General features: G+C 36.2%; 1 protein-coding gene across 2 annotated transcripts in view; it reads right to left on the bottom strand.

Moving 5' to 3' along the window:
• Positions 1 to 16,687, bottom strand: part of LOC107605410 (ARM repeat superfamily protein) — a 43,605-nt gene extending 26,918 nt beyond the window's left edge. The window contains exons 1-3 of one of the 2 annotated variants that reach the window (XM_016307290.3): positions 15,960 to 16,687; positions 14,315 to 15,248; positions 12,979 to 13,236 (exon numbers count right to left, since the gene is read on the bottom strand). In XM_016307290.3, the coding sequence (XP_016162776.1) occupies positions 14,318 to 15,248; positions 15,960 to 16,543 (1,515 nt within the window). In that variant the 5' untranslated portion in view covers positions 16,544 to 16,687 and the 3' untranslated portion in view covers positions 12,979 to 13,236; positions 14,315 to 14,317. Of the gene's footprint in view, positions 1 to 12,978; positions 13,237 to 14,314; positions 15,249 to 15,959 lie in introns of those variants that run through there. The other variant, XM_016307291.3, reaches the window with a different exon arrangement.
• Positions 16,688 to 21,679: the final 4,992 nt, after the last annotated feature.

Genomic DNA, 21,679 nt, shown 5'->3' with positions numbered 1-21,679 from the left:
CTATTGGATTTGATTCAGTTTAAAGATCAGAGTGTGTTACTGAAAGTCCACAGGAATAAAAGACTTAGGAAATTAAAGTAGAAAGTCAAATGAGAAGAAACGGGTTTTTCTATGAGCCAGTGGATTTACATGCACAACATGGTAAATGATGCTAATGACTAATAAGGCAGTATGGTTTATGAAGAAGAAACAAAAATGGGCTTTCTCGACTTTTCCTTCAAGTCCTGTATGCATGCATGCATAGTTTGTTCAATTCTTATGGTGAGGGAAATTGTGCCATTATATCTATCCTGCATGGTCACTTTAATTTGGTGTTTAGTCATGCATGGCAAACGGCCTAAATCCGTTGGGCCGGTCCGCGTAACCCGTTAAAAAAAGTGGACTGGGCTGAAAAATTAGGACCGCCAAATATCAAAAGTCCGCCTAACCCGCACCGTTTAAATCGCGGGTTTTCCTGCCGGGTTTAGTATTTTTTTTTTGCAAGGGATTTTTATAATTTTTTTGTCAAAACCTAACTTCTCCAACCTAACTTACAAGAGAATGAAGATGAAAATTGAGTATTTTGGATTATGTTTATTTTGTTTTAGAGACAATATTTATAATTATGTTTTGGATTATGTTTATTTTTCTTTGGAAACAATATTTATAATTATATTTTGGATGAAAACTTGGTTTATAATTATGTTTATTAGATATTTATAATTACAAAGATTTTAATATTTGTGAATATAAAAATTATAATTTGTTTATACTTTTAGAAATTATAATAGTTAAAAGTAAAAAACAGAAGAGATTTTTTTATACCTTTATATATATTATTTAATAATTAAAAAAAAAAGATGATATAAGCCCACCAGTCCGCCGTTAGGCGGGACGGACTGGGATTTTAGGATCATCTCACTAGGCGGGACGGGACGGACCAGCCCACCAAAGGACGGGCTTCTGGCGGGGCAGGGCGGGGCGGTCCCCACTTGCCACCCGTAGCCGTGTAGGATGAAAAATGATTTTTTTTTATTTCAACTGATTTTGTAAAATGTAATATCCCATTTTATAAATTTTTTTTTGGGTCATACTTAAGTCTTGTAAAGTATAAGATAACTGTCTTCAAATATTTGAATGTTGACAATTTAAATAATTAAAAATATAAATTAACTTCATATTCATTAAAGAAAATTGGATTAATTCAATAAAATTATACAAAACAGATAGTTTATGCATTAGGTAATTTTATTAAACTACTCAATCTTTCATGAGTATTGAATAATGTATATTTTCATGAATACAATTGTCCAACATCTTAATTTTTTGTAGTAAAAAATAATAATTTCCTCTTTTAAAAGAGATAATTCTCCCTAACTAGTAACTAGGAGAGTATTCTCTTTTTTCCTTTTCTTTTCCTTTTTCTGATAAAGCTAGAGCCAGTGTCACTTGACTAATTAACAGAAAGAAGCGCCAACTATTCCAAGTTGATGATTAAGGTTACCATTTTTCATTATTAGGGTTTTTTACTTAAATAAATTAAATGCATTTCAAAATTATCCAATTCCCCTGAATCAGATTCTGCAATGTGATTATCCTTTTTGTATTATTATATAAAACGTCCCAGGGTGCAAAGGATTATATAAAACGTAAATCATCTCACCCTAGGACGATTAATGAATGAATTTGTGATGCAAAATAAGAGTAAATCGTGGCAGGGCTTCTTGGGTTAGTAGTTGAGCATAAATCGTCCCAGGGTAGTAGGTTTTACGAGTTAATGGGCTAAACCAAACTGAGCTGCCACGATTTATGTGTTTTTTCAGACCCTCAGGACCCTGGGACGATTTATGTGTTACTCTGTAACACTCAAAGGGCTGGGACGATTTATGGCCAAGTAATAACCCTAAGGACTCAAGCACGAGTCATCTTTGTTGTTGCTGCGGCGTAAAGGGTTGAGGGAGGTCTTGGAGCCACCATTGTTGACCGGAGAGAGTTTGGGTGGAGAAGTGTTTTTGGGTGTGGGACCAGCCGGTGGCGGAGGTGCAACTGGTGGTGGGCAGAGGCGTCTGAGTGGCACCGGGGGTGGTGGCAGCGGGCCGCAGGTGGTCGGCAGGAGGAGTTGGGGGATCTCTCCGGCGGTGGTAATGGCCGCGAACCAAGGAGATATGTACCGCCTGAACGGCGTTGCGCATGTTGCCGGATTTATCGATCAAGAGGTAATCTTATAAATTTTGTAATGGTTTTAAATTTTGGATGATATAGTATGTTGGATGATATTGTATAGGGTGAATATGCATCTTAGAATATTTTTTTTATTATGACGTTTGCCGGATTTCATGTATAGTGATTTAGTTAGTTTTTTGGTTTAGTATAAGACGATAGAAATCAGTGGTCTTATAAGATCATGGAATTCACTCATCATAGGGTGATGGTTCTGACGGTAGAATCCCATGGAATTTGCTGATTTTACTATAGACTTCGGACCGGCTCGAACCGGACCGAACCAAACTGGACAGGTTCGAACCGGACCAGAACGAAGCGGTTCGAGGGTTAAACCGGCCAATGGGATCCTGAACCGGGCCAGTCTGATGATATGACCGGATGAGGGAACGAACTGGTTCGGTGTGGTCATACCCGGAATGAAATGGTTTAAACTGATATCAGTTAGTAAGACCGGGTCGACCGAACCGGTTGAGTTTCAAATTTTTTTTAAAAATGTTGTAGAGATATTAATAGTGAAAATATGTATTTAAATTTTAGTTTTGAAAATTATTAATATGTTTTATTTTTTAAATATATAGGACGAGGTCAATCTGTTCAACCGGTGAATTTCCGGTTAAACCGTTAACCCGTTGAAATGATCGGTTCGGTTGTGACTTTTATGGTTCTTACATTGTATTGGTAATGTCGATTTGAACATGAGATGTTATTATGAACATATCCATTTTGATGGCATCTGTGAGTTGGATATCTGTCATGGCATAAGTTATTTTCTATGTGTGTGTGTATAAGTACCCGAAATAATGATGTGGTTATTCTTGCGTATTTTCAGCCTACACGGTGCGTTAGGAGCGTGCATCGGCAACAGAAGATGATACTGCATGATCGTATACTCCCGTACTTAGATCGTGCGAACCTATTACATGTTGCTCGGTTGAATGATTACTGGTTCAAGCTTGATGAGCCACTGATCAGTGCTTTTGTGGAGAGATGGCGTCCCGAAACACATACCTTCCACATGCCATTTGGGGAGTATACCGTAACACTACAAGATGTGGCATACCAGTTTGGCCTTCCAATTGACGGTCATGCAGTGAGTGGGTGCCTCAGTGACTTCGAGCAATTGATGGAGGGTGGCAAGCCTGCATGGGTGTGGTTTGGAGAGCTATTTGGTGAACTCCCACCGGAGGACTGCATCGATGACTTCACAGTTTCTTTTTCTTGGTTCCAGAACAAGTTTAGAGTTCTGCCCGGTCATGCGTCAGAGGAGACGGTACAGATCTATGCACGGGGTTATATCATGATATTGTTGTCCACCGCGCTGTTCACGGATAAGTCTGGTGCCAGGGTACACTTACGGTGGCTCCCGTATGTTGCAGACCTCGATGGACTCGACAAGTACAGCTGGGCTTCGGCCACCTTGTCTTGGTTATACAGATGTCTCTGTAGGGTTGCGAATCGGAATGTAAAGAACCTCGCTGGACCGCTGTCACTACTACAATCCTGGATATTTTGGCGTTTCCCGGCATTCAGGCCTAGAGGGTTTGATGCTATTCTCTGGCCGCTTGCTGCGAGGTATATGATTTTGATGTATAATCATTGTCATGCACATGTTTGTATCGTATTTTATAAGCTCACTTATGGATGCTTTGTAACGATACAGGTGGGGTCGGTTTCTTCCTTCGTCGGATGAGAAGGGTCCCCGTGTGATTGCTACCCGACACAGATTAGATAGGCTGACTGGCGATGATGTAAGTTTGAATGTATATAATGCTATTTTCTGTACTTCTGTTTTCATATACTCGGTTGGTAATGTTGACTAATTTCCATGTTGCAGTTCATCTGGATGCCATACAGCAGTCTTGAGGTGATCCAAGTAGTCCATCCTGACATACTCCGACCTGACCACACGCTTTTATGGAAGTCGACAACTGCGTTAATTTACTTTGCGTCAATAGAGTGGCATCAAGTTGATAGGGTTTTATCTCAGCTCGGGGGAGTTCAGCACATCCCAGAGCCAGCCATCAACATCGACTTCTTGTTATCGAAGGATGGTAGAGGACCCACCAGGTGGTTTCCTGACGTGTTCGCCACATGGCATCAGTATTGGGATGACAGACGTCAGAGCGTGCTTTCCTTTCAGTTGGTTCCAGATCCACGTCCCTCTGCTGAATATCTTGACTGGTGGTTCCGTGTTGCACGTAGGTTCCTTTCACATGACCGTCTACTGATGGATCCTCGGGCGGGTGGAGTTCCCGTAGATGCTCCAGTTCGGGGTCATGTTGCTGCACCTGCTAGGCAGCAAGGTCCAAATGTGCCTGACAATAGGCGGAGAGCGACCCGTGCGCGTGTGGGGACTCGATACAGTCAGCCTGTTGGGGCAAGACACGAGGATGCTATTGGGATAGATGATGATCCAGAGCACCACGATGATGGTGGCGGGGGTGGAGGTGATGATGGCGATGAGGGGGGAGATGATGGTGGGACCGGCCACCAGGGTCGTCGAGGGGGTTGGGGGCATGGTGGGGGCGGGTCTGGTTGGGGTTGGGGTGGTCGAGATGGTTGGGGAGGAGGAGGTGGTGGGGGTTCTAGTTGGGGAGGGGGTGCGAGTGGATCTGGGTTGGGTGGCGGTGGTGGTGGGGGTGCTAGCGGAGCTGTTTGGGGTTGGGGTGGTGGCAGTGGGGGAGGAGACAGTGGAGGAGGAGGTGGGTCAGCACGGGGAGGTGGTAGTACCTCCGGAGGGCATGTTACTGGGCATCAAGTTGATGCAGGTGTTGTAGGGGTTGAGGGCACTTTATTCCATTGTACTACTGAGGGTGGGAGTGGGGGTGTCTAGGCTGATGCGGCCACGCTGTTCTCCGATTTCGGCAGCCCAAACCAGATGGAGCAGGTATTTGGTGCTGGTTCAAAGTTCTTTGCAGATTTTGCCCAGTTTGGGAGCCCAACTGGTGATTACAGGCCACAGTTTGATGGTGTTGCGGTGGACCTCAACGTCGACTTGAATGAGGTGCCGACTGGTTATCACGGAGGCGAATTTGCCTTGGGAGGCACTCCGGCATCCGCCATTGGGGGTCTGAGACAACACCCACCGCCTGTTGAGCCGGAGCCTGCAGATGCCGCTGATAGCAAGCCCCCGGATGCGTTTGTCCCAGTCACACAACGGAGGAAGCGCGTGATCAAGCCGGCAAAGTGTGGCACTGGTTCACACATGTGTTAGTTATTGGACTGTTGTTGTTTTTAGAGTTGTTATTTTTATTTCGTCTAGGTTGATGCTTGTTCATTGTTTTTTATCTTTACGTTTGGGGACATGTTTGTGCTTGGTACAAGTTTATGCTACTTTATGGTTTTGTATCTTTCCATTCGGTATATGTTTGTGTTCCTTCAATTCGTATATATAAAGTTCGCGTGTCACTAGCATGAGGTAATAGAAAATAAGTATAAGTCCAAACAAAAAGCAAAGTCAACGAAAATTAAAAACAACCGAATTGAAATACATATAGATCACGTTAACAAAGGTTTACCACGAATGTAAACTTAAAAAATAGACGACAAACTATAAAGAGGCATGACGTATAGTAAACATTCCTAAGCCAACGGTGCCTACGCATTGCTACCTTCGTGCGATCCAGAAGCCCCCGGGCGCTGTGGACAGTTTCTTCTGGTATGACCAGGGGTCCTGCACAGTCCGCATCTCTTGGGTCTATCCGGATCCGCCTCATCCATACTATTCCTTATCCTAGTGCTCCGAGGTCTTCCAACTGCAGCCCGCATCATGCCAGGATCGGGGATGACACGAGGTCCCTCATACACGGGTAAGAGATCATCGTGGATAGGCGGAGAGAAACCCATCTTGTAAACATTGAACACGGTCTTCATGCGGTATACATCATCAACGTATGTCCTCCAATCCAGTCTGCAAAATGAACATGCGGCAAGCACATGACGACACGGATAGTGGAGTGCTTGAAAGTTCCCACAGTCGCATGTGCGGGCGGATAGAGACACCCGACACACACTCATTGCAATCCTACCCGTGGTCGGCGCAAGTTCCTCAACGACAAACTCGGAGTTTCCCCTGTCATATAGATCCACCCGCATATTCCTTGAGGCTTGTAGATTCCTCTCGATCGCCTTCACAAGGGTCTGACAGAATTCTTGATTTGCTTCGACTTGAGACTCGGCCTCCTTTCCTTTCCTCACAAAGAGTTCGGCCAACCGCCCATATGTTGACTTAACTAATGAACCCACCGGGAGGTTGCGTGTGCCTTTAAACACGGCATTGATACACTCAGAGATGTTAGTCGTCATATGACCATATCGACGACCACCATCCCGATATTGGCTCCACAACTCCAACCCAATCCTGTCGCACCATTCAACCATCGCAGGATCTTCCTTCCTCAAAATATCCATGTAATACCGGTGATCCTCCTCAGTCTTTGCGTATGCGGCATTCACTAGAATCCTCCGGGCTTCCTTAGACTTGTATGACAGTGCGAAGTTAGACGCGATGTGTCGCACACAAAATGCCCGGTATGCCGACGGTGGGAGCCATCCACCGTCCTCTGCCAGCAAGGCAGCCTTGATGGCATTGTGCCGATCAGAGATGACTAAAATGCCGGGCTGAGGGGTGGCATGCTGGCGGAGATTAGTGAGGAAAAACTTCCATGAATCCGTGTTTTCGCCTTCAACTAACCCGAAAGCCACTGGAAGAATGTTCGAGTTTCCATCTTGGGCAATAGCCATTAGCAGAGTGCCGCCATACTTCCCATACAAATGGGTCCCATCAATGGATATAAGTGGCTTGCAATACTTAAATGCCTCAATGCATGGAGGAAACGTCCAAAATAGTCGATGAAAGAAAACCGTTGACGCATCAACGGTATTACCTATCCTCACTGGCGAAGTACGCAAAAGCGCAATCGTACCTGGCATATACAACTGAACCCCCATGATCCACCGTGGTATGTGGTTATAAGACTCCCCCCAATCTCCATATATCTGCGCAATTGCCTTCTGCTTGTCCATCCAAACCTTCCTGTAGCTTGGCTTGAACCCAAACTTCGATGACACCGCATTCTGTAACACCTTAACCGACACCGATGCATCAGCCATCACCAATGATAAAATCGAGGCACATATGACATGGTAATCGAGCTGCCTGTAATCCATTGATATCTCCGTTGCTAGATACGTGTGTGGTCCATTGTACTTTCTAACTTCCCAGTAGCCTTTTCTCTGTCTCATAGTGACACGGATCAGCCAATTACAACCATTCCCGAACTTGACACACTTCCCATGATACTTCAACTGGTCGGACTCAAACACTTTATACTCGACTCCCCGCCGAATATTATAACTCTTTATTGTCAGTACAGCTTCCTCTTTTGTTTCAAACCTTTGCCCAACCTCAAACTCGTCCATGCCAATCACGCTAGGCCTTTCTCCGTGAATCACCGGGTGATGCTGATCTAAGTTTGCGGCCGGGTTCATTGCTTCAAGGTTCAATGTGGTAAAGTGTCGAGGGTACTGCTGCGTTCCACTGCTACCATGGGTTTGAGCTCCCACGGCAACTGCGGTGTCCTCGTCAGCGTCGCTCTCGTCACCAATAATTGGTGGCTCTGAATCTGACCCATCATCACCTATAGCCTCCACAAACGGATCTCTCTCTCTTACCTCCATGAGTGCGGGTGCACCGTCCACTACAGGATCAGCTCCCATCGCAGCTGCAAGCTGGCCGAAGCTACGCCCATCACCCAAGTCATCACCCGAGACAGGCAAATCAGCAGCAAAAGATGGGAACAAAACAAGTGGAGTCGCCGGTTGCCTTGTTGGAACGGCGGTGGAAGTTCCTTCTATGATGCCAGTGGGCAGATTCGGAGCAGTCCCCCCGCTACTGCCCTCCACGTCAACCATTCTGACAAACAACTCCAGCGCGCCTAAGTCGGGAAATCTTGATTGACTATGAAATATAACTCGCATGTCGTCATCACCCAACATCGCGTACTTCCCAAACTTAACATAACCTGGCTTCAACGATATCGGAATACGAAAAAATAATTGCTTCACGCGCTTCTTGCCACAATTTCCAGCCTTCTCTAATATACTACTGTGCAGATCCATCAACGTCGTCGACGGAGTAATAAACACACCTATCTGCTTTTTGCTAGAAAAAGTTACACCCTCACTTGTGTTTTCATCTATTTTTCCCCGGTGATGCACTAACAAGAAAATACTCTCTGCCATCTCTCACAACCTCAACATATGTTTTGTGTGGCTTGTCTGTTTGAAACTCGTTTATTTATAGAGTTTCTGGCTGCATAAATCGTGCTTGAGTCCTTAGGGTTATTACTTGGCCATAAATCGTCCCAGCCCTTTGAGTGTTACAGAGTAACACATAAATCATCCCAGGGTCCTGAGGGTCCGAAAAAACACATAAATCGTGGCAGCCCAGTTTGGTTTAGCCCATTAACTCGTAAAACCTACTACCCTGGGACGATTTATGCTCAACTACTAACCCAAGAAGTCCTGCCACGATTTACTCTTATTTTGCATCACAAATTCATTCATTAATCGTCCTAGGGTAAGATAATTTACGTCTTATATAATCCTTTGCACCCTGGGACGATTTATATAATAATACAAAAAGGATAATCACGTTGCAGAATCTGATTCAGGAAAATTGGATAATTTTGAAATGCATTTAATTTATTTAAGTAAAAAACCCTCATTATTATTGATAGCTAGGAGTTCAAATTCTCATATATTTGTTAAGATAAATAGTAGTATCAAAGGCTAAATTGTAAGCTAGTATATTAAATACTAATTAGAACAACATAATATGTAAGATTGAAAATGACAACAAAAACCTGCAAATGTGAGCTTTTATAGAAATATCTAAAAATTGAAATGACGACAAAAATTTAACTTGAGAGTGCGGATTATATCCCTATTCCCTAACCTAGCAAATGCCCATGCTCCAAAATGTATTATAATAATTAATCAATATATAAACTCAAAAAATAGTGTTATAAAAAGGAAAAAAAATAATATTCAAAGAAGTGAGAGTAAGATTTTTTTTTTTCAACAAAAACCTTTCCAACCAACTATTAACTTAAAAATTAATGATAAAAGAATAATCTAATTATTTTCCCTAATATATATAAAATAGTAGAAATAGGTTAGCTATAAATTTGTCGACTAACAACTCATTATTCCTAGTAAACATATATATTTAGTAATTAGTGAATAAATGGAAATTATCCGATTTGTATATTTATTACGAAACACCAAATAATACGGATCATTTAATGTGTTGTATATGTATAGTATAGATTCATGTATCATCTATGCATGATAATAATGGTCCACTTTCGAAAATTTTGGTCAGATTTTGGCCTCAACTTTTTTGTTTTACCACATGTATTTCGTTGTGTTGTTCTTAGAAGGACAAGCACATCAAACTACTCCTACAACGACAACTCATGTAACTTTCAACTACTCCCTCAGTCCCTTCTAACTCTATATATACTAGATATTAAATGTTCACAAAACAGTAACACTGTTTATACATTTTAATTTCTTTTAATTAATTAATAAAATAACACATATTAATTATTAAAGCTATTAATATCAAAATAGTGTCTAACTAGATGTAAGAGAATGTATATGAAATGATAGTTAATAACTATATATCCCATATGTTGAATGGTATACAAATTTGTTAATGTAGAAATGAGTCATGGAGTAAGAAGTATTAATAATATCCTCAACATTTTTAAATAAACAATTAGGAAAAACTACTAAAAATACACTCGAATAATTGTTATTGACAAAAAAGTACTCAAATTTTATTATCGACAAAAATATTGTCAAATAATTTAAAAATATGACAAAAATACTCAACATTAAATATATATTCTTAAAAAATATTCTAAAAATTAAATTTTTGATACATTTTTGCAAGTATGATTAGAAAAATGAGATATTTTTATTCTTAAAATTTAGTAATTTTTCGCTAAGTATATATTTTTTGTGATTTTTTTGTCAACAACTAATAATATTTAAAAAAAAACATAAAAATTAATTTTTTATCGATAATAAAATTCGAATAAATTATTCGGGTGTATTTTTGAGAGTTTATCCAAATAATTATTTGTGAAAATACAAAATTTTGAATGTGTACAATTATTATTTGATATCAAAATGAGGAATAGATCCAATCTTTAATACCATTTTTGTTTGTGCAAAATGTAACATTATGATTCAAGGGTATATCAGTAACATCAATTGTTTTAGGGTCATTATATACTATACTATACTATACTATAGGAAGATTTTTAAGTATACCGTTATACCGGTGTATTAGTGATTTTTAATCGTTGATCTTAATTATATATATTATATATATTTTTTATAATTAAGATCAACGGTTAAAAATAACTGAAACACCGGTATGACAGTACACTTGAAAATTTTTCTATACTATATATGAATTAACAAAGTTATCCCACATACCCTTTTGATGTAGGGCCTCTAAAATCTGCAAAGAAAACATTATTAATTATGGAATGTGGTACCATATATAACAATTATGTAACCTTTTCTATTAAAGGCGTGCCCATTATATATTTTGCCTTTGCAGGTTTTTACTTTTTTACTTTTATTTTTAACTGGACACAAGAAACATTTAATTAGTTGTCCAACAATTGTCTTTACCTTGATTTCCTCTTTGTTTGCTTCATTTTGTTGATGCTTTTTATTTTATAACAATTGCATGTGCAAAGAGCAATGATGTGATTTTAATGAAATCCCCACACTTTACCAAAAGAATAAAAGAGAAAGTGTAATCATTTGTGTCTATTGAGACCACTGACCACAGATATCATATACTACTAACATTTTACTTTGAAGTTTGAGAAAGGGAAATTAAGGGAAAAATTAAAACTAATCATATAGTTCAACACTTTTACAATAAATTATAATAGTGCCACAAATCATTGACTTAGGTCAATTTATAGTAGTGATTGGGACAGGCTCTGCAAAGATAATACATAAACCTAAAGAGAGAATCAAACTCAATTTATTTATTTATTTATTTATAAATTTAGCTAATATATGTCGTAAAAATATATAATAAATTTATTATTAGTAAAAAAAATTAAATTTTTTTGTATTTTTAATAAAAAAATTTTAATTGTTATAATTTTAACCTATATCTTTTGTTTATTTCAGAAAATTTTCTTAGACACTGGTGGCCCCATCTTCACAATAATTTTCGTGGGGATACGCTGCTAATGTCATGGTACTATGCAATTTATGATGCACACATTTATGTGTAGATTTTCATAAGATCATTTCTCATTTATCAAAGTCCCCACATATTCAGATTACCCTAAATATGACATGTATGATGTATGTATAGCATCATCATACACAAGCACTGAATTATTTAAAACTTTCATTTCATTTTTCTTCCCCAACAACATTGCTTTATAATGCAATTTTTTCATTTAGCAGCATGTGAATGAAGTTATATATAGACTATAGTGCAGTTTGACAAAGAAAAATTGCCTTTGTCTAATTTATTGGCTTTGGCATGAAGCTTGAAATGGGTGACATCATGTTAATTTAATTGCAAAGGCAATTAGTGGTTTACTTCAAGATAATTTAGGTTGAAAACTTTGTGTAATTAATTACTATTTATATACTCATTATGATTGTTTGGAATAACCCTTTGTTAAGAAAAGGATATGCAATTAATTATTATAAAAACACACGTACAACATCTTTTTTGTACGAACTAGTCTTCACATCATTTTCTCTAAAGTTTCAACGCAAATTCTCAAATTTGTTGCCACCGAATCAGGAAATTCACTATAGTGCCAACCACTAATTGACGCCTGCTTTTCCAGAATTTATATACATTATATGTTTATGAAATTACTATGGCACCCTGTAAAATTATAAAGTATCAGTATTACTTTTAAGATGTGTGTGGTTAAGAAACTGCTAAAGTTAATTTATCAATTTAAAAATACTTAGAAGCCATTCTTAAACAATTGATTAGATTAAAGACACCTATATATTTTCATATAAAAAATATCTCGTATAAATGCTATTGGACAGAGATGGTATTTTTTAAAAAGAAATATAAATAATATTTTTTCTCAAATATTTTAATAAATATCAATCTTGTTAATATTTTTTAATTCTATTTGTATTTCAAACGTTTTTAAAAAGACTAAATATTATTCTCACTTTTAATTCTATCAAGGTACTAATGAATATGTATGTATCTTTTTTTAAACTAATTTTTTTTCTTCAAATTAGTAGGGAAAAAAAGGATCTTATAGAAAGATATAAGAATTTGATAATGACGTGGAATGGAAAACATGATCATAATATGCTAAATCTGTCATGAATTAATTTTTTATTTTTCTATTTTAAATTCATTATTTTTAACTATTTTTTATATTTATTCATGGTAAAAAGTTAAAAATATTCTAAGAATTCGTCGCATACAATATTTATGGCAATATCTTTATTAGTAATTTTCAATTGAGTTAAAATGGAATAACATTAAATCATTTTTGAACTGTTTGAGACAAATATGGGGAAAAAAAGTGTTATATTGTGCATGCTAAAAAAATGTTTTAAATATGCTTTAAAAACATGGAAATATTGCTAATATAGTAATATAAAAGACAACCCTTTGAAACCGCAATACCGGAAAAATTAAAGAAAATCAACCCTCAAGAGGCAGTGTAGTGTAGCACATGATGGGAAGAGTGGCCTAATTAATTAATTTTATGAAACCAATAACTAGATTAACATAAGAATATTTACACCAAAAAGTCAACAAAATTAAAACCAAATATTAGAAGATAGCATTACAAAATGAGAACCCCACAAGGACCATCACCTAACATTTACATAGTGGGGACAAAATGCCATACATACTTATTTGCAACAACAGCTCAGCCATGCACTCAAACCAGATCTAAGTTGTAACCCTCTCTTCCATCACATATGGATCTGCGAATAGTTGAAAAAGAAATATATATTATATACTACACTTCAGTAAACTTATTCATATGGCATTAAACTATTTGAATAATTACTAGATGGCTATATCATTACTCTTTTTTCCAAGATTTCAACACATTTATATATTTAATATTGAATTTTGCTATCTTATGTGCTAAGAGTATATGTTAAAATTACAAAATGAACATTCTTTTACTAGAAATACAAAAAAAAAAATTAAATTTTCAATGAATTTATTTTACATTTATTGAAAGAAAAAAAAAACAAAATCTTTTATTATGTGTTTTAAGAATACATATTAGTTTAACTTTTTTAATATTTAAGAAGATATATATCATTACTCATAAATATCAAGGGTTTTAACTTAATGGCTTATTAATCTGATTGAAAATGCATAAGCAATTAAGCATAATAAACTACAATCCACTCATTATCCAAGATTCCCAAAGCACAAAACCACAAGGAATTGACAAACCAACAGGGGGAAAGATTCTCTAATAGAGAAACTGCATTGAACAGTCTCTGTTTATATATAGTGATGATAATGACCTATAACCTTTTCCTAATTGGCTCCAATTAGATTAAATATAACAAAACATATAGTAGGGTCATTAAGGAGACAAGACTGTACTATGGTATGAAAGTGACTCCTAGAATGTAGGGACACTAACATCAATAGTTTGACTGAAAAAGCCCTAAGATTTGTTCAATTTTTCATGCATACCTTATTGGCAGGAACCCCACTATCATTGCAGTGTTTTACAAATGACAAAGGGAAAAACTCATAGAGGTTATTGTCCATTTCTATAGCTTAAAGGGTCTCAATTTTAAACAGTGAGTTTTTGTGTTGGATGGATTCGTATTCATGCTCATGTCATAGAAACAGGATCTGCCTTTAAAACACACCCAACAGACAGAAGCAAACCAGAAAGAATGGATGCTACCAGAGAAAAAACTAAAACTAAAAATAATTTAACAAGTATCTAATATGATTTTGACAAAGGCTTATAACGAGCTATAGACATATAAAATGAAAGATCAAAACAATTATGAATTGAAGACTAACTCTTCAAAATGGCAGGCTCTTCGATGTTGAACTTGCAGTGAGTGATTTAAAATGATCTGAAGGAACAGTATCTTGAGGCAAATTGGCCCTTTTAGCAATCTTCCTCATATTGTTTTGCAGACTCTGCTGGACTAACTGCTTCACTGCTTTCTTCTCCTCGCTCATCATCTCCTCCTCCTCGTCCGAACCATCCTTTCCCCCTCCGTCCATCTTTGCACAAGACGATGACGATCCACAGATTGGGGCGGATACCGTTGCGCCTAAATTCCCTCCAAAGCTCCCTGAAACCTGCTTCCCTTTGTCTACCCTCAAACATTCCAATATCCTTGAGGCCCTTTTCTGTGCCAATGTGGTGCCAAGAAGGGACAACTCAAGGAGTGACGACGCAATCCCAGCCTCAATCATGGCCTGCCTATCGCCATAAGACTTGTGCGCCATTATCATCAAAACATAAGATGCCTTTTCTTGGCATTCCGGTGAGTCGGTCCAATTCAACACATCCACAAGGATAGGGAAAGCATCCGGGACGGCACTAGTGGCCTTCCTACCTTCTCTTGTTGACACCAAGTTGCTTAGGATTGCGAGGGCTCGGTTGGTTACTTCCATATCTCCTACGGAGTTTATCAGAAATGGGACCAAGTTGGTTTCCAAAATGAATGAAACATTGCCTGGGAAGATTGAAAGATTGTACATTGCTCTGAGAGCATCTTGTTTGGCTTGGGAGCTTGTTTTATTATCTAAATTCTGGAGGGTTCTAACTAGGAATGGTACTGCTGCAGAGGATCCAATTATTGGTTTGTTCGAATCCAAAGCACTCAATCCGAGAAAGTTTGCAACTATTGCTTCTGAAACTGATGTTTCCACAGAATCTGGAGATTCAATTAGCTTCAACATCTTGTGTACAGACCCAACTTTCACAATAGCAGCTTTATTTCTGCAAAGAAAAATAAAATAAATTTTTTATTAAATAAATCACAGAATTTGGAAATTAACCACGAAATTTTTCATGAAAATTAGTATATGCAAAAGTGGAATGTAAAAACAGAACAGCAGAGAATCACGAAAATTGTATAAAAAATTAAAAAATCACAGGCTCGTCAGTCCAACTAGCTAATCACCACAAATTAAATGAATGAATGCGCAAAAAAGACAGAAAAAAATGGCCATATAATAAGAAAAGGGGGAAATGATCAGATTTTATGATTAAGCATGCTAACATGAAGGGAGAAAAAGGTGCTCTTGCAAAGTGTAATTGGAAAATAAAACAACAGAAAAAAACACAAAGCTACGATTTTCCCTTCCCTTCTCAGTTTGAATGCATTAATAGAACCACACACAACAAACAAAAAGGCATAGGATTCTCATTTCAAGAACAGTTATCTAGCCAAAGAAGAAGAATCAATCAATGCGCGCAAATGACCGCAGAAAGAAAACTGAATAATGAAAGAAAGATGAGAATAACGAAATTAAAATAGGTTAATCGCGTTGAACAACACAACATGTCTGATCAACAAAAAAGAAAAGAGAGAGAGAGAACGTTAACATTGAAAATGACACATAACAACTCAATCAATACAGTGATACACAGAAAAAGAAAAATAAATTCAAACAATTAAAAGAAGAAGAAGAAGAAGAAGCAGCTCACGCATCGTTTCCGATTCCAAGGTTAAGCAACGCGTAGAGCGAAGCTACCTGAGAATCGAGGTCTTCTGAATCGAGCATGGCTGCAAGCGGCGGAATCGCTCCGAGCATTGCGAATGTCACTCTAACCTCAGCGTCCTCCCTCGCCAGCCTCCTCACGGCGGAAGCTGCAGCTACTCGCTTTACCGGAGGCGAATCCTCCGCCTGAAGCTCCGACACGAGGCGCTTCAGGTCGTCAAGAGCCTCCTCCTTCTTCTTCGTCTCGGTTTCCGCGTCCACCTCCGAATCCGCCATGCTCAGGAGATCCGAGAGCTTCTCGGACCTCACATTGCGCTTCGTGTTAGGGTTAGGTTTCGGGCATTCGAAGTCGGAATCGGATCCGTCGGTGGAGGAGGCTGAGTCGGTGTGATTATTCCGGCGGTAAGCGGCGCCACCGCAGCTGAGGGCGTCGAAGATAATGCGGCGGAAGGAGGCGGCGGAGAGGGAGTTCCACAGGCGGACGTTGCCACTAACGGTAGCGGCGGAGGACTTTGTAGGGTGGTGGCCGAGAACGAGGGATCCGACGTTGTTCCGGTGACAGTTTGCCATTGTTCGGTGACCTACATTGCAGAGAGAGAAAACGGTTTCGGTTTTTCAAGGAGTAAGAGACCGTTGAGTCCACGCATTGGTTTTGTTCTTTGGCATACTAATTTATACTCTGCTCAACCAACATTTTTTTTTCCCGGAGACACTCTAGTTAATATGCGTGCTCACAAAGTTTCACTGAATATTTTTTATTTTTATATATTTATTTATTTATTTTTCGTTTTCTGTTAAGGGAAAATTGGAAGGATTGGTAGCAATAGAAAGAAGTCACTCCTTGCTTGATGTTATCGGAATGAATAGTCAAAATTGTCCTAAAATATCACCTATTTTTTAAATTTTTTTAAATTAAATTTATTTTTTAAAAGTTTAAGTTAGTCATATTAATTTTTTTGTCATTTTTATTATTTATGATGTTAAAATTTATTAATATAGTATATTAAATGTCATTATAGTATACACTTAACAAATATTTAACTGTCTTAATTAATTACTAATATAATAAATTTATAAAATTAAATTAAATTATTTTTAAATTAAAAAATTTTAATGCCTTAAAAATTTTTTTAATTTGAAATTAATTTGATTTAAATGTATATATTTATTATGTTACTAATTAATACTTAATGTAGTACATCAATATATTTTAATATTATCAATAATAGAAGTGATAAAAAAAATAAATATAACTAATTTAAAATTAAAAAAATTGATTAAAAATATCTTTTTAAAACCAATTTAAGAAACGAATAATTTTTGAAAGACAATTTTAACAATTTACTGATTGTTAATATATCAATCTTGTATTGTAGTTATTACATATTAGACATAAAGTTTCGCAAGGTTGGACCATTAGAAAGTCTACTACTTTGACCCTAAACTTGTTAACGACTATATTAGTAAATAAAAATTTGAGTAAAAATTTGTTCGGTCGTTAATTATTTATCTCACATTGTGTTCTTAACCATTATAAAAATACAAGTTAGTCTCTATTTATTTTTATGAGTTATGCTGTACATATAAATTTTTTTAGTTATAAGTCTTACAAATTGGGTCAAGTCTAACAAAAATTATATTTATCCACTAGAGCGTGATAACACGCGCGTCACTCAACCGTTTCCAAAGCGCGCTCTCACTCACTATTATGGAAGACGCTTCTTCTTCTTTGCACTCCTCCTTCTCTTCCTTCTTCTTCTCCTTCTTCTTTGCGTTTCTCCTCCTCTTTATTCACGTGTCTCATCTTCATCGTTATTTTTTTATTATTGTTATTTTTGCTGCATTTTTTTCCTCCTCCTCTTTCTATTGATTTTGTAACATTATGTATTTTTTTTGTTTGATTTTTTTCTTCTAAGAAAAATTATAAGAAAACGAAATAAGAAGACGAGGAAGAAGAAGCAATAGAAAATGAGGAGAAGAAAAAGAAAGAGTTTTGAATTATGCAAAACTTATCAGAATAAAAATACACCCAAAAATTCTTAAAATTACACCTAAATATATTCGTGTTACACCCAAATTTGCTGCAAATACAGAAAAATATTTTTCTCTAATTCTGCATTTTTTTCTTCTTCTTTTTTTTTTTCTTATTTCTTTCTTTCTTTTAGTTAATGAAATGTAAGTTCATCCTCTTCCAAGTAATTTTGCAGCATTATGTGTTTCTTCTTCTTCATTGTTTGATTTTTTTACTTTTATTCTTGTTAAGAGAATAAAACAAGAAGAAACTTGAGAAGGTAAAACAAAAAGAAAAAGATAAATAAAAAAAAGAAGAAGATGGTGATGATGATGAAAAGAAAAAAAAAAAGAACCAGTAGAAGACGAGGAGGAGGAAGAGGAAGAGTTTTGAATTATGCAAAATTTATCAGAATAAAAATATACCCAAATATCTTTGTGTTACACCCAAATATCTGTTACACCCAAATTTGTTGTAAATATAGAAAAATATTTTCTCTAATGCTGCATTTTTTGTCTTCTTTTTTTTCTTATTTTTTTCTTTCTTTTAGTTAAATTAATGTAAGTTCATCATCTTTCAAGTAATTTTGCAACATTATGTGTTTCTTCTTCTTTTTTGTTTGATTTTTTATTTTTATTCTTGTTAAGAGAGTAAAACAAGAAGAAACTTGAGAAGGTAAAACAAAAAGGAAAAGATAGATGAATAAGAAAAAAAGAAGTAGTAGAAGATGAGGAGGAGGAAGAGGAAGAGTTTAAAATTATGCAGAACTTTATCAGAATAAAAATACACCAAAAAATTCTTAAAATACACCCAAATATCTTCGTGTTACACCCAAATTTGCTGCAAATACAGAAAAATGTTTCCTCTAATGCTATATTTCTTCTTCTGAATTGAGCCACACCTCAGCCACTTGATTGGATTTAAAACAATAATCAATTTTATTCTGGTTCAATTGACAATCTGAACCTGAATTATTTATTATCTTCAACAACGAGGTAACTGATGATGGAGGAGAAAGAGAAAAGAAAAGAGGAGAAGAAAGAGGAAAAAAAGAGGAGAAGAAATTTCAATAAAAAAAGAAGGAGGAAGAGGAGGAGGAGGAGGAGGAGGAAGACGTGGTGTTGATAACGACAATAACGAGAGAAAAAAATTATAAAGAAGTAGAAGAAGAGACACGAAAAAAACGTGAAAATGCGTGAATATAAATGACTTGTATGACTTGTATGGAAAAAATGCTTATATGTGGAGAATAATTCTATTTGTATATTTATTCAATTCAACTCCTAAATTAGTTGACAACAAATTAATACTAATGTAGCCAATGAGTAATAGCTCAAATGGCATAGTCTCCCCATAAGATTGCGGATTCGAGTTTCCTATCTTTGGTAAAAAAAAATAATAATAATACTAATGTATCAGGTAATGTCTCATTCGTAATTGTTTAGGTATGAGACAAATATATAAAAAAAAATGTTCAAAAAAATTAAAATAAAGTCTTATTTAAGATTAATTTTATCTTCTGTTATTAATTTAAATTTTTGAGATGAACAATTTAATGAGAACTTCTCTTTAAAAGTTATTAACTTATTATACAAAACTTAGTAAAAATATATATGCATGCTATTTTTAAACAATTCTAGACCGGTTTGATAAGCTTCGCAAGCCTAACAGGTCCTTACATCTTAAGATTAAAAAGTTTTAACATTTGTCTAAGCTTTAAAATTTTCCAATCAAGCTAGGCCGCTTCGCCTGATTCCATTTTTAATTTGGTCGATTTTGGTGCAAATCCTAGAATCTCACTTGATTTGCAATTTTTTTTTCATTTTTTAAATATTAGTTTTTACACTCTAGTTTTTAATTTTAAACAAAATTTTATAATCTTAGCTCCATATTTAGTTTCTTCTAATTTATTATTGATAATTTAAACTGTCTTTCGTTCTAATCATTAGGATATGTATTTATTATTAGCATTTAGCATTTAGCATTTAGCATTTTGCACCACTCGTTATTTAACAATTAGTTTCAGTATAACTAAATTATTAATTTTCACGTTAAAAAATAAAATCATAACTGAAATTAGCAAAATATATAACTAGTTTTTAGGAAAAAACAATTAAAGAGTGCTGGTGGATATATCTTGACCGAAGAATAATCCAAGAGAAAAAAGATTCATGTCCTTTCTAAAAGCATTTGTCATGCATGCATACATGCTTGGCCAAAAATAATGAAGGACCAGAACTTCTGGGTTCTGACAAGCTTATTGATAATGTTGTGATTTCGGCAGTTCCAAATCAATTGATAAATAAGTGCTAATAAAGTAATTACTCGTCAGTTTGCAAATAAGAAAGGTTAGAATTGAAGAACCATGCATGCATGTAACCCGTTTTAACCCTCTCATGCAAGTGTGTGAAAACTAAGAAATAGAAAGGATATTGATAAGAGGAGGCATCATCATTATAAGTCACAATATAAAGGTGGCTTCGGTGCTAACTGCATGCTTCCGGGCGGTCGCTACCGACTTTATATACGGCCTTAATTAATCTTGTATTCTTGTGTTTGTGTGGTACCGTATGGAGGCCATGATGTCATGATGGTGTTGAAAAAAAAAAAAGAATTATTTAAAAAATAAAAAATACATTCTCAAATAATATACACACATTTCTTTTAAAGGATTAAAATAACTAATATTTTTGAACGAGAAAAAGACAAATCGATTTTTGATTTTTTAGTCTACAAACATCTAAATTTTTGAAAATTTAAAAATATATTTAAGTTCTTAACCTATTCAAAATCTAGACAGATCGATTTTTAAGTTTAATTTGTCCGATTTTAAAAATTCTCTCCAAGTGATATGTCCAAATTTTAAAAAGGTGAGAAATTTAAACGTATTTTTAAATTTTCAAAGACTTAAATGTCCGCAAATTAAAAGGTCAATAACCTATTTATCTTTTTCTTTTTTTGAATCTATTTAATCAAAATAATACACATAAATATATAACTAATTATTATGTCATTCTTTCAAATTAGAAAGAGTATGAAATAACATTAGTGCCTCAGGATTTTCTCGTGTGCCTCAGGATTTTTTCTACTAGGGTTTATCACTAGCAATCCTTATTTTCCAAAGTCAATGTATCCACGACAACTTTGTGACAGTGACAGAAGAGGTTAACGCAGCATGGCAGCCAATGCTGCCCCAAATGGAGAACGACAACGGAAGTTCCTGGAGGAAGAAGAGATCATAACAGTAGGAGGAGAAGACATCCAAGATGGGATAAGTAGGTGTGAGAAGAGTTTAATGGGGAGATTACTTGCAGACCGGCTGTTTTCCAGAGGCACAATGGAAGTGGCACTACAAGCAATCTGGAGACATCCTAAAGGATTTAGAGTGACGGATCATGGAGGTAATCTCTTTCAATTTTACTTTGATGAAGAGATGGATGTAACACGAATTGAGAGAGGGACTCCATGGTTATTCAAAAACTTCATTCTAAATCTTAAAAGGTGGAAGATGCACAATCCAATAACAGATGCTGATTTCACTTATGTGCCAATATGGATACAATTTTGGGAGTTGCCGGAACACTACAAAATAAGAGAATTGGGTAGAAAACTTGGGAGTGCAATGGGAGAAGTACTGGATGTAGATCTTTTCCAAGTTAGAGGCAGAGAAAATAGAATTATCAAAGCAAGGATCA

Source organism: Arachis ipaensis, chromosome B6, assembly GCF_059453495.1.
Source record: "Arachis ipaensis isolate K30076 ecotype BB chromosome B6, ASM5945349v1, whole genome shotgun sequence".
NCBI classification, from domain to species: Eukaryota; Viridiplantae; Streptophyta; class Magnoliopsida; order Fabales; family Fabaceae; genus Arachis; species Arachis ipaensis.
The sequence above is the reverse complement of the archived record's forward strand: the minus strand, read 5'-3'. Positions and strand labels throughout refer to the sequence as shown.